General features: G+C 47.8%; 4 protein-coding genes across 4 annotated transcripts in view; all 4 read left to right on the plus strand.

Annotated features, from left to right (window-relative positions):
• Positions 1-11,176, plus strand: part of LOC307090796 (collagen alpha-3(VI) chain-like) — an 85,075-nt gene that overhangs the window by 19,561 nt on the left and 54,338 nt on the right. The gene's annotated exons all lie outside the window — the stretch shown is intronic.
• On the plus strand, positions 166-1,947 carry LOC307091020 (collagen alpha-3(VI) chain-like; the record flags this gene model as incomplete). The annotated part of the gene is made up of 4 exons (XM_079757852.1): positions 166-310; positions 563-1,134; positions 1,490-1,709; positions 1,925-1,947. 4 exons carry the CDS (start codon positions 166-168, stop codon positions 1,945-1,947), a joined length of 960 nt encoding a protein of 319 aa, XP_079613978.1.
• On the plus strand, positions 2,203-9,820 carry LOC307091263 (collagen alpha-3(VI) chain-like; the record flags this gene model as incomplete). The annotated part of the gene is made up of 10 exons (XM_079758213.1): positions 2,203-2,731; positions 3,011-3,610; positions 3,842-4,438; positions 4,579-5,178; positions 5,458-6,089; positions 6,384-6,603; positions 7,026-7,625; positions 7,905-8,504; positions 8,736-9,332; positions 9,792-9,820. Exons 1-10 carry the CDS (start codon positions 2,209-2,211, stop codon positions 9,818-9,820), a joined length of 4,998 nt encoding a protein of 1,665 aa, XP_079614339.1. The 5' UTR covers positions 2,203-2,208.
• Positions 9,944-11,088, plus strand: LOC307090795 (collagen alpha-3(VI) chain-like). Its single transcript, XM_079757570.1, has 2 exons — positions 9,944-10,072; positions 10,352-11,088. Exons 1-2 carry the CDS (start codon positions 10,054-10,056, stop codon positions 11,005-11,007), a joined length of 675 nt encoding a protein of 224 aa, XP_079613696.1. The 5' UTR covers positions 9,944-10,053; the 3' UTR covers positions 11,008-11,088.

An 11,176-nucleotide genomic window follows, 5' to 3' on the forward strand; every position in this document is an offset into this window, starting at 1 on the left:
TTTGTAAGAAACAATATATTTGTTTCAAAAGCTGGAAGCCGACAACATGAAGGAGCAAAACAGATACTTGTCCTTATTTCTGGTGGTAGATCAAGAGATTCTCCTCGAGGACCATCAGTTGCTCTTAAGGCTGGCGGTGTTATAACATTTGCCATTGGATCAAGGATGACAAATGTGGTTGAATTGCAGGGAATTTCTTCAGATCCAAACTATGCTTTCTTAGTCTCTGACTTTGCAAATTTTAACAGCATTCAACACACATTGGTGTCTCACATAAGGAGAATCAGTAGTCAAAAGGAAACTGCATCTGGTAAGATACTAACAGTTTGAATGATCTACTATAATCAACTATTTCTATTCATATGATAGCAGATTCTAGAAAGGACTATTATTTTCTGTATTACTTCTGGATGAATTAATTTAAAACTAAATTCATATTTTGCAAAATTTGACGACTACAAAAAAATTATGCCATTGATTTGAGTAGCTCCTGTTTGTGCTTTTCAAATAACTACTGCAAATACAGCCTCCCTGATCAATGTTTACAATTCATGTTTTCAAGTTGAGGGCAGCCTGCCCAAAAGGGATGTTGTGTTCTTGCTGGATGGATCTGATGGCATGCAAACTGGATTCCCAGCAATGCGTGACTTTGTGCAGAAAGTCGTGGAGACGCTCAATGTGGATGACGACCGAGATCGAGTCTCAGTTGTTCAGTACAGCAGAGATCCAGCTGTCCAATTCTATCTACACACGTACAAAACACAGGCCGACGTTATTGCTAATGTCAGAGGTTTGAGGCACAAGGGCGGAAGACCACTTAACACTGGAGCAGCGCTCCAATACTTGAGGGATAATGTCTTCACGGCCTCGGCTGGAAGTAGGCGTCTGGAAGGAGTTCCACAGATGCTCATAGTCCTCAGCGGTGGGAGGTCTTTTGACAGTGTTGACGCAGCAGCCACCGCTCTGAAGGAGCTGGGGGTCTTTACCCTTGCCATTGGAACCAGAGGCTCTGATAGCAGAGAACTGCAGAAGATATCCCATGGTCCCAATCAGGCTCTGTCTGTGTTTGATTTCACTGACCTTCCCAGTGTCCAACAGCAACTGCAGTCCTCGATGGAATCAGTGGCCATTGTTGTAACTCCAGAATCTCCCACAGTGTTAGGTATGTTCGCAAGCGTGGCCATTTGTAGTGATGTCAGTTTAAATGATGTATTTTGGGGATAACCTGAAAACTATACGAGCTATGCCAACCACGTGCTCAAAAGGGAAAAGGTGGCATGCTTAATCACTCATAGTAGCCAAACGTAGGCATTTGCAGTCGTGCACAATCAATGTCTGTCCCCAAAACAAATGTCCTTTGCTCATCAATGTTTTGTCTTTCTACGTTTGCTCAGTTGACCATGACGTTGCCGGGAAGGATGTAGTATTCCTTCTGGATGGCTCTGATTACACAAGGAATGAATTCGCTGCCATGCGTGATTTTGTTCAGAGAATGGTGGAGGAACTTAATGTGGGGGAAAACAACGACCGTGTGTCAGTTGTCCAGTACGGCAGAGACGCAGAGGCCCACTTCTATCTGAACACATACACCACAAAGGACGATATTCTTGACACGGTCAGAGGACTGAGACACAGAGGGGGAAGACCCCTCAACACCGGGTCAGCCCTCAAGTATGTCCGAGACAACGTGTTTACGGTGGCCTCTGGAAGTAGGCGCCAAGAGGGCATTCCACAGCTACTGATTCTGCTGAGTGGAGGGCTATCTAGTGACAACGTAGAGATACCGGCGTCTGCCCTCAAAGACAACGGGGTCTTAATTCTAGGCATCGGAACTAGAAATTCGAGCACAGAGGTTCAAACAATCGCCTCTGATCCTAGTTATGCCCAGTCTGTGTCTGACTTCTCTGACCTCCCAAACGTCCAGCAGCCATTCGCCGCCTCTCTTAGCCATGTCGTAGTTGGGGTTAAACCAATGACCCCTACAGTGAGAGGTAAGACACTGTTGCTTATTCCCACGCAAAACATGTTGTACCTTTCGGTGCCTTCCTGCACGTATTGTCAACACAAAGGCTAATGCTTGCATGCCGCTTTCAACTTTAGCATCAATGTTCTGTTTTTCACATTCTCCCAGTTGACCAGAGAACTCCAAAACGGGATGTGGTATTCCTTCTGGATGGCTCTGATGGCACAAGGAATGGATTCCCTGCCATGCGTGATTTTATTCACACGGTGGTGGAGAAACTGAATGTGGGAGAAAACAACGACCGTGTGTCCGTTGCCCAGTACAGCAGAGATGCAGAGGCCAATTTCTATCTGAACACGTATAACACAAAGGAAGATATTCTTGACATGGTCAGCGGCCTTAGGCACAAAGGAGGCAGGCCCGTCAACACCGGGGCAGCCCTCCAGTATGTCAGAGACAACGTGTTTACAGCCTCTTCGGGCAGCAGGCGCCAAGAAGGGGTTCCACAGTTGTTGATCCTTGTAAATGGTGGAAGGTCTTCTGACAGTGTAGATACACCAGCGTCTGCTCTCAAACAGCTTGGCGTCACTGTCCTTGGAATTGGAACAAGGAACTCTGACCATGGACAACTGCAAAAGATCTCCTCTAAGCCAAATTATGCTTTGTCAGTGTCCGACTTCAGTGACCTCCCCAACATACAAGAGCAACTGTCCTCTGCCATCAGCACAGTCACAGTCAGGGCCACACCAATGACGCCAACTGTAATCGGTGAGCTATTACTCGTCTCCAGAAGGCCATTAGAACATTCAAATGGGCATTTTAAGGCGCCAGATGCATGTCTTGCTAGCTAATGTAATTGTTCCCAAGTTTTTTGCTCAAGCAATGTTTGATAAGGCTGAGGTAGGGCATCTTTCAGAACAGGGTTTAAGGCAGTAACCTATACATCTTAAAAAAGGCTAATAGATTGGATGAGCTTCTGTTTGCGCCTTTCCCAACACATGTGTAAATACGGCCCCCTAATCTTTGTCTACTATTATTATTTTCTAGTTGAGCGCAGCCTGCCCAAAAGGGATGTTGTGTTCTTGCTGGATGGATCTGATGGCACGCAAACTGGATTCCCAGCAATGCGTGACTTTGTGCAGAAAGTCGTGGAGACGCTCAATGTGGACGACGACCGAGATCGAGTCTCAGTTGTTCAGTACAGCAGAGATGCAGCTGTCCAATTCTATCTAAACACGTACAAAACACAGGACGACGTCGTTGCTAATGTCAGGGGTTTGAGGCACAAGGGTGGAAGACCACTTAACACTGGAGCAGCGCTCCAATACTTGAGGGATAATGTCTTCACGGCCTCGGCTGGAAGTAGGCGTCTGGAAGGAGTTCCACAGATGCTCATAGTCCTCAGCGGTGGAAAGTCCTTTGACAGTGTTGACGCAGCAGCCACCGCTCTGAAGGAGCTGGGGGTCTTTACCCTTGCCATTGGAACCAGAGGCTCTGATAGCAGAGAACTGCAGAAGATATCCCATGGTCCCAATCAGGCTCTGTCTGTGTCTGATTTCACTGACCTTCCCAGTGTCCAACAGCAACTGCAGTCCTCGATGGAATCAGTGGCCATTGTTGTAACTCCAGAATCTCCCACAGTTTTAGGTATGTTCCCAAGCGTGGCCATTTGTAGTGGTGTCAGTTTAAATGATGTATTTTAGGGATAGCCTGAAAACCATATGAGCTATGCTAACCATGTGCTCAAAAGGGAAAAGGTGGCATGCTTAATCACTCGTAGTAGCCGAAAGTAGGCATTTGCAGTCGTGCACAATCATGTCTGTTCCCAAAACAAATGTCCTTTGCTCATCGATGTTCTGTCTTTCTACGTTTGCTCAGTTGACCATGACGTTGCCGGGAAGGATGTAGTATTCCTTCTGGATGGCTCTGATTACACAAGGAATGGATTCGCTGCCATGCGTGATTTTGTTCAGAGAATGGTGGAGGAACTTAATGTGGGCGAAAACAACGACCGTGTGTCAGTTGTCCAGTACGGCAGAGACGCAAAGGCCCACTTCTATCTGAACACATACACCACAAAGGACGATATTCTTGACACGGTCAGAGGACTGAGACACAGAGGGGGAAGACCCCTCAACACCGGGTCAGCCCTCAAGTATGTCCGAGACAACGTGTTTACGGTGGCCTCTGGAAGTAGGCGCCAAGAGGGCATTCCACAGCTACTGATTCTGCTGAGTGGAGGGCGATCTAGTGACAACGTAGAGATACCGGCGTCTGCCCTCAAAGACAACGGGGTCTTAATTATAGGCATCGGAACTAGAAATTCGAGCACAGAGGTTCAAAGAATCGCCTCTGATCCTAGTTATGCCCAGTCTGTGTCTGACTTCTCTGACCTCCCAAACGTCCAGCAGCCATTTGCCTCCTCTCTTAGCCATGTAGTAGTTGGGGTTACACCAATGACCCCTACAGTGAGAGGTAAGACACTTTTGCTTATTCCCACGCAAAACATGTTGTACCTTTCGGTGCCTTCCTGCACGTATTGTCAAGAAAAAGGCTAATGCTTGCATGCCGCTTTCAACTTTAGCATCAATGTTCTGTTTTTCACATTCTCCCAGTTGACCAGAGAACTCCAAAACGGGATGTGGTATTCCTTCTGGATGGCTCTGATGGCACAAGGAATGGATTCCCTGCCATGCGTGATTTTATTCACACGGTGGTGGAGAAACTGAATGTGGGAGAAAACAACGACCGTGTGTCCGTTGCCCAGTACAGCAGAGATGCAGAGGCCAATTTCTATCTGAACACGTATAACACAAAGGAAGATATTCTTGACATGGTCAGCGGCCTTAGGCACAAAGGAGGCAGGCCCGTCAACACCGGGGCAGCCCTCCAGTATGTCAGAGACAACGTGTTTACAGCCTCTTCGGGCAGCAGGCGCCAAGAAGGGGTTCCACAGTTGTTGATCCTTGTAAATGGTGGAAGGTCTTCTGACAGTGTAGATACACCAGCGTCTGCTCTCAAACAGCTTGGCGTCACTGTCCTTGGAATTGGAACAAGGAACTCTGACCATGGACAACTGCAAAAGATCTCCTCTAAGCCAAATTATGCTTTGTCAGTGTCCGACTTCAGTGACCTCCCCAACATACAAGAGCAACTGTCCTCTGCCATCAGCACAGTCACAGTCAGGGCCACACCAATGACGCCAACTGTAATCGGTGAGCTATTAATCGTCTCCAGAAGGCCATTAGAACATTCAAATGGGCATTTTAAGGCGCCAGATGCATGTCTTGCTAGCTAATGTAATTGTTCCCAAGTTTTTTGCTCAAGCAATGTTTGATAAGGCTGAGGTAGGACATCTTTCAGAACAGGGTTTAAGGCAGTAGCCTATACATCTTAAAAAATGCTAATAGATTGGATGAGCTTCTGTTTGCGCCTTTCCCAACACATGTGTAAATACGGCCCCCTAATCTTTGTCTACTATTATTATTTTCTAGTTGAGCACAGCCTGCCCAAAAGGGATGTTGTGTTCTTGCTGGATGGATCTGATGGCACGCAAACTGGATTCCCAGCAATGCGTGACTTTGTGCAGAAAGTCGTGGAGACGCTCAATGTGGACGACGACCGAGATCGAGTCTCAGTTGTTCAGTACAGCAGAGATGCAGCTGTCCAATTCTATCTAAACACGTACAAAACACAGGACGACGTCGTTGCTAATGTCAGGGGTTTGAGGCACAAGGGCGGAAGACCACTTAACACTGGAGCAGCGCTCCAATACTTGAGGGATAATGTCTTCACGGCCTCGGCTGGAAGTAGGCGTCTGGAAGGAGTTCCACAGATGCTCATAGTCCTCAGCGGTGGAAAGTCCTTTGACAGTGTTGACGCAGCAGCCACCGCTCTGAAGGAGCTGGGGGTCTTTACCCTTGCCATTGGAACCAGAGGCTCTGATAGCAGAGAACTGCAGAAGATATCCCATGGTCCCAATCAGGCTCTGTCTGTGTCTGATTTCACTGACCTTCCCAGTGTCCAACAGCAACTGCAGTCCTCGATGGAATCAGTGGCCATTGTTGTAACTCCAGAATCTCCCACAGTTTTAGGTATGTTCCCAAGCGTGGCCATTTGTAGTGGTGTCAGTTTAAATGATGTATTTTAGGGATAGCCTGAAAACCATATGAGCTATGCCAACCATGTGCTCAAAAGGGAAAAGGTGGCATGCTTAATCACTCGTAGTAGCCGAACGTAGGCATTTGCAGTCGTGCACAATCATGTCTGTCCCCAAAACAAATGTCCTTTGCTCATCGATGTTCTGTCTTTCTACGTTTGCTCAGTTGACCATGACGTTGCCGGGAAGGATGTAGTATTCCTTCTGGATGGCTCTGATTACACAAGGAATGGATTCGCTGCCATGCGTGATTTTGTTCAGAGAATGGTGGAGGAACTTAATGTGGGCGAAAACAACGACCGTGTGTCAGTTGTCCAGTACGGCAGAGACGCAGAGGCCCACTTCTATCTGAACACATACACCACAAAGGACGATATTCTTGACACGGTCAGAGGACTGAGACACAGAGGGGGAAGACCCCTCAACACCGGGTCAGCCCTCAAGTATGTCCGAGACAACGTGTTTACGGTGGCCTCTGGAAGTAGGCGCCAAGAGGGCATTCCACAGCTACTGATTCTGCTGAGTGGAGGGCGATCTAGTGACAACGTAGAGATACCGGCGTCTGCCCTCAAAGACAACGGGGTCTTAATTCTAGGCATCGGAACTAGAAATTCGAGCACAGAGGTTCAAAGAATCGCCTCTGATCCTAGTTATGCCCAGTCTGTGTCTGACTTCTCTGACCTCCCAAACGTCCAGCAGCCATTCGCCTCCTCTCTTAGCCATGTAGTAGTTGGGGTTAAACCAATGACCCCTACAGTGAGAGGTAAGACACTGTTGCTTATTCCCACGCAAAACATGTTGTACCTTTCGGTGCCTTCCTGCACGTATTGTCAACACAAAGGCTAATGCTTGCATGCCGCTTTCAACTTTAGCATCAATGTTCTGTTTTTCACATTCTCCCAGTTGACCAGAGAACTCCAAAACGGGATGTGGTATTCCTTCTGGATGGCTCTGATGGCACAAGGAATGGATTCCCTGCCATGCGTGATTTTATTCACACGGTGGTGGAGAAACTGAATGTGGGAGAAAACAACGACCGTGTGTCCGTTGCCCAGTACAGCAGAGATGCAGAGGCCAATTTCTATCTGAACACGTATAACACAAAGGAAGATATTCTTGACATGGTCAGCGGCCTTAGGCACAAAGGAGGCAGGCCCGTCAACACCGGGGCAGCCCTCCAGTATGTCAGAGACAACGTGTTTACAGCCTCTTCGGGTAGCAGGCGCCAAGAAGGGGTTCCACAGTTGTTGATCCTTGTAAATGGTGGAAGGTCTTCTGACAGTGTAGATACACCAGCGTCTGCTCTCAAACAGCTTGGCGTCACTGTCCTTGGAATTGGAACAAGGAACTCTGACCATGGACAACTGCAAAAGATCTCCTCTAAGCCAAATTATGCTTTGTCAGTGTCCGACTTCAGTGACCTCCCCAACATACAAGAGCAACTGTCCTCTGCCATCAGCACAGTCACAGTCAGGGCCACACCAATGACGCCAACTGTAATCGGTGAGCTATTACTCGTCTCCAGAAGGCCATTAGAACATTCAAATGGGCATTTTAAGGCGCCAGATGCATGTCTTGCTAGCTAATGTAATTGTTCCCAAGTTTTTTGCTCAAGCAATGTTTGATAAGGCTGAGGTAGGGCATCTTTCAGAACAGGGTTTAAGGCAGTAACCTATACATCTTAAAAAAGGCTAATAGATTGGATGAGCTTCTGTTTGCGCCTTTCCCAACACATGTGTAAATACGGCCCCCTAATCTTTGTCTACTATTATTATTTTCTAGTTGAGCGCAGCCTGCCCAAAAGGGATGTTGTGTTCTTGCTGGATGGATCTGATGGCACGCAAACTGGATTCCCAGCAATGCGTGACTTTGTGCAGAAAGTCGTGGAGATGCTCAATGTGGACGACGACCGAGATCGAGTCTCAGTTGTTCAGTACAGCAGAGATGCAGCTGTCCAATTCTATCTAAACACGTACAAAACACAGGACGACGTCGTTGCTAATGTCAGGGGTTTGAGGCACAAGGGTGGAAGACCACTTAACACTGGAGCAGCGCTCCAATACTTGAGGGATAATGTCTTCACGGCCTCGGCTGGAAGTAGGCGTCTGGAAGGAGTTCCACAGATGCTCATAGTCCTCAGCGGTGGAAAGTCCTTTGACAGTGTTGACGCAGCAGCCACCGCTCTGAAGGAGCTGGGGGTCTTTACCCTTGCCATTGGAACCAGAGGCTCTGATAGCAGAGAACTGCAGAAGATATCCTATGGTCCCAATCAGGCTCTGTCTGTGTCTGATTTCACTGACCTTCCCAGTGTCCAACAGCAACTGCAGTCCTCGATGGAATCAGTGGCCATTGTTGTAACTCCAGAATCTCCCACAGTTTTAGGTATGTTCCCAAGCGTGGCCATTTGTAGTGGTGTCAGTTTAAATGATGTATTTTAGGGATAGCCTGAAAACCATATGAGCTATGCTAACCATGTGCTCAAAAGGGAAAAGGTGGCATGCTTAATCACTCGTAGTAGCCGAACGTAGGCATTTGCAGTCGTGCACAATCATGTCTGTCCCCAAAACAAATGTCCTTTGCTCATCGATGTTCTGTCTTTCTACGTTTGCTCAGTTGACCATGACGTTGCCGGGAAGGATGTAGTATTCCTTCTGGATGGCTCTGATTACACAAGGAATGGATTCGCTGCCATGCGTGATTTTGTTCAGAGAATGGTGGAGGAACTTAATGTGGGCGAAAACAACGACCGTGTGTCAGTTGTCCAGTACGGCAGAGACGCAGAGGCCCACTTCTATCTGAACACATACACCACAAAGGACGATATTCTTGACACGGTCAGAGGACTGAGACACAGAGGGGGAAGACCCCTCAACACCGGGTCAGCCCTCAAGTATGTCCGAGACAACGTGTTTACGGTGGCCTCTGGAAGTAGGCGCCAAGAGGGCATTCCACAGCTACTGATTCTGCTGAGTGGAGGGCGATCTAGTGACAACGTAGAGATACCGGCGTCTGCCCTCAAAGACAACGGGGTCTTAATTCTAGGCATCGGAACTAGAAATTCGAGCACAGAGGTTCAAAGAATCGCCTCTGATCCTAGTTATGCCCAGTCTGTGTCTGACTTCTCTGACCTCCCAAACGTCCAGCAGCCATTCGCCTCCTCTCTTAGCCATGTAGTAGTTGGGGTTAAACCAATGACCCCTACAGTGAGAGGTAAGACACTGTTGCTTATTCCCACGCAAAACATGTTGTACCTTTCGGTGCCTTCCTGCACGTATTGTCAACACAAAGGCTAATGCTTGCATGCCGCTTTCAACTTTAGCATCAATGTTCTGTTTTTCACATTCTCCCAGTTGACCAGAGAACTCCAAAACGGGATGTGGTATTCCTTCTGGATGGCTCTGATGGCACAAGGAATGGATTCCCTGCCATGCGTGATTTTATTCACACGGTGGTGGAGAAACTGAATGTGGGAGAAAACAACGACCGTGTGTCCGTTGCCCAGTACAGCAGAGATGCAGAGGCCAATTTCTATCTGAACACGTATAACACAAAGGAAGATATTCTTGACATGGTCAGCGGCCTTAGGCACAAAGGAGGCAGGCCCGTCAACACCGGGGCAGCCCTCCAGTATGTCAGAGACAACGTTTTTACAGCCTCTTCGGGTAGCAGGCGCCAAGAAGGGGTTCCACAGTTGTTGATCCTTGTAAATGGTGGAAGGTCTTCTGACAGTGTAGATACACCAGCGTCTGCTCTCAAACAGCTTGGCGTCACTGTCCTTGGAATTGGAACAAGGAACTCTGACCATGGACAACTGCAAAAGATCTCCTCTAAGCCAAATTATGCTTTGTCAGTGTCCGACTTCAGTGACCTCCCCAACATACAAGAGCAACTGTCCTCTGCCATCAGCACAGTCACAGTCAGGGCCACACCAATGACGCCAACTGTAATCGGTGAGCTATTACTCGTCTCCAGAAGGCCATTAGAACATTCAAATGGGCATTTTAAGGCGCCAGATGCATGTCTTGCTAGCTAATGTAATTGTTCCCAAGTTTTTTGCTCAAGCAATGTTTGATAAGGCTGAGGTAGGGCATCTTTCAGAACAGGGTTTAAGGCAGTAACCTATACATCTTAAAAAATGCTAATAGATTGAATGAGCTTCTGTTTGCGCCTTTCCCAACACATGTGTAAATACGGCCCCCTAATCTTTGTCTACTATTATTATTTTCTAGTTGAGCGCAGCCTGCCCAAAAGGGATGTTGTGTTCTTGCTGGATGGATCTGATGGCACGCAAACTGGATTCCCAGCAATGCGTGACTTTGTGCAGAAAGTCGTGGAGACGCTCAATGTGGACGACGACCGAGATCGAGTCTCAGTTGTTCAGTACAGCAGAGATGCAGCTGTCCAATTCTATCTAAACACGTACAAAACACAGGACGACGTCGTTGCTAATGTCAGGGGTTTGAGGCACAAGGGCGGAAGACCACTTAACACTGGAGCAGCGCTCCAATACTTGAGGGATAATGTCTTCACGGCCTCGGCTGGAAGTAGGCGTCTGGAAGGAGTTCCACAGATGCTCATAGTCCTCAGCGGTGGAAAGTCCTTTGACAGTGTTGACGCAGCAGCCACCGCTCTGAAGGAGCTGGGGGTCTTTACCCTTGCCATTGGAACCAGAGGCTCTGATAGCAGAGAACTGCAGAAGATATCCCATGGTCCCAATCAGGCTCTGTCTGTGTCTGATTTCACTGACCTTCCCAGTGTCCAACAGCAACTGCAGTCCTCGATGGAATCAGTGGCCATTGTTGTAACTCCAGAATCTCCCACAGTTTTAGGTATGTTCCCAAGCGTGGCCATTTGTAGTGGTGTCAGTTTAAATGATGTATTTTAGGGATAGCCTGAAAACCATATGAGCTATGCCAACCATGTGCTCAAAAGGGAAAAGGTGGCATGCTTAATCACTCGTAGTAGCCGAACGTAGGCATTTGCAGTCGTGCACAATCATGTCTGTCCCCAAAACAAATGTCCTTTGCTCATCGATGTTCTGTCTTTCTACGTTT

This window comes from Pollachius pollachius (genome assembly GCF_949987615.1).
Source record: "Pollachius pollachius genome assembly, chromosome: 20".
Taxonomy (NCBI): Eukaryota; Metazoa; Chordata; class Actinopteri; order Gadiformes; family Gadidae; genus Pollachius; species Pollachius pollachius.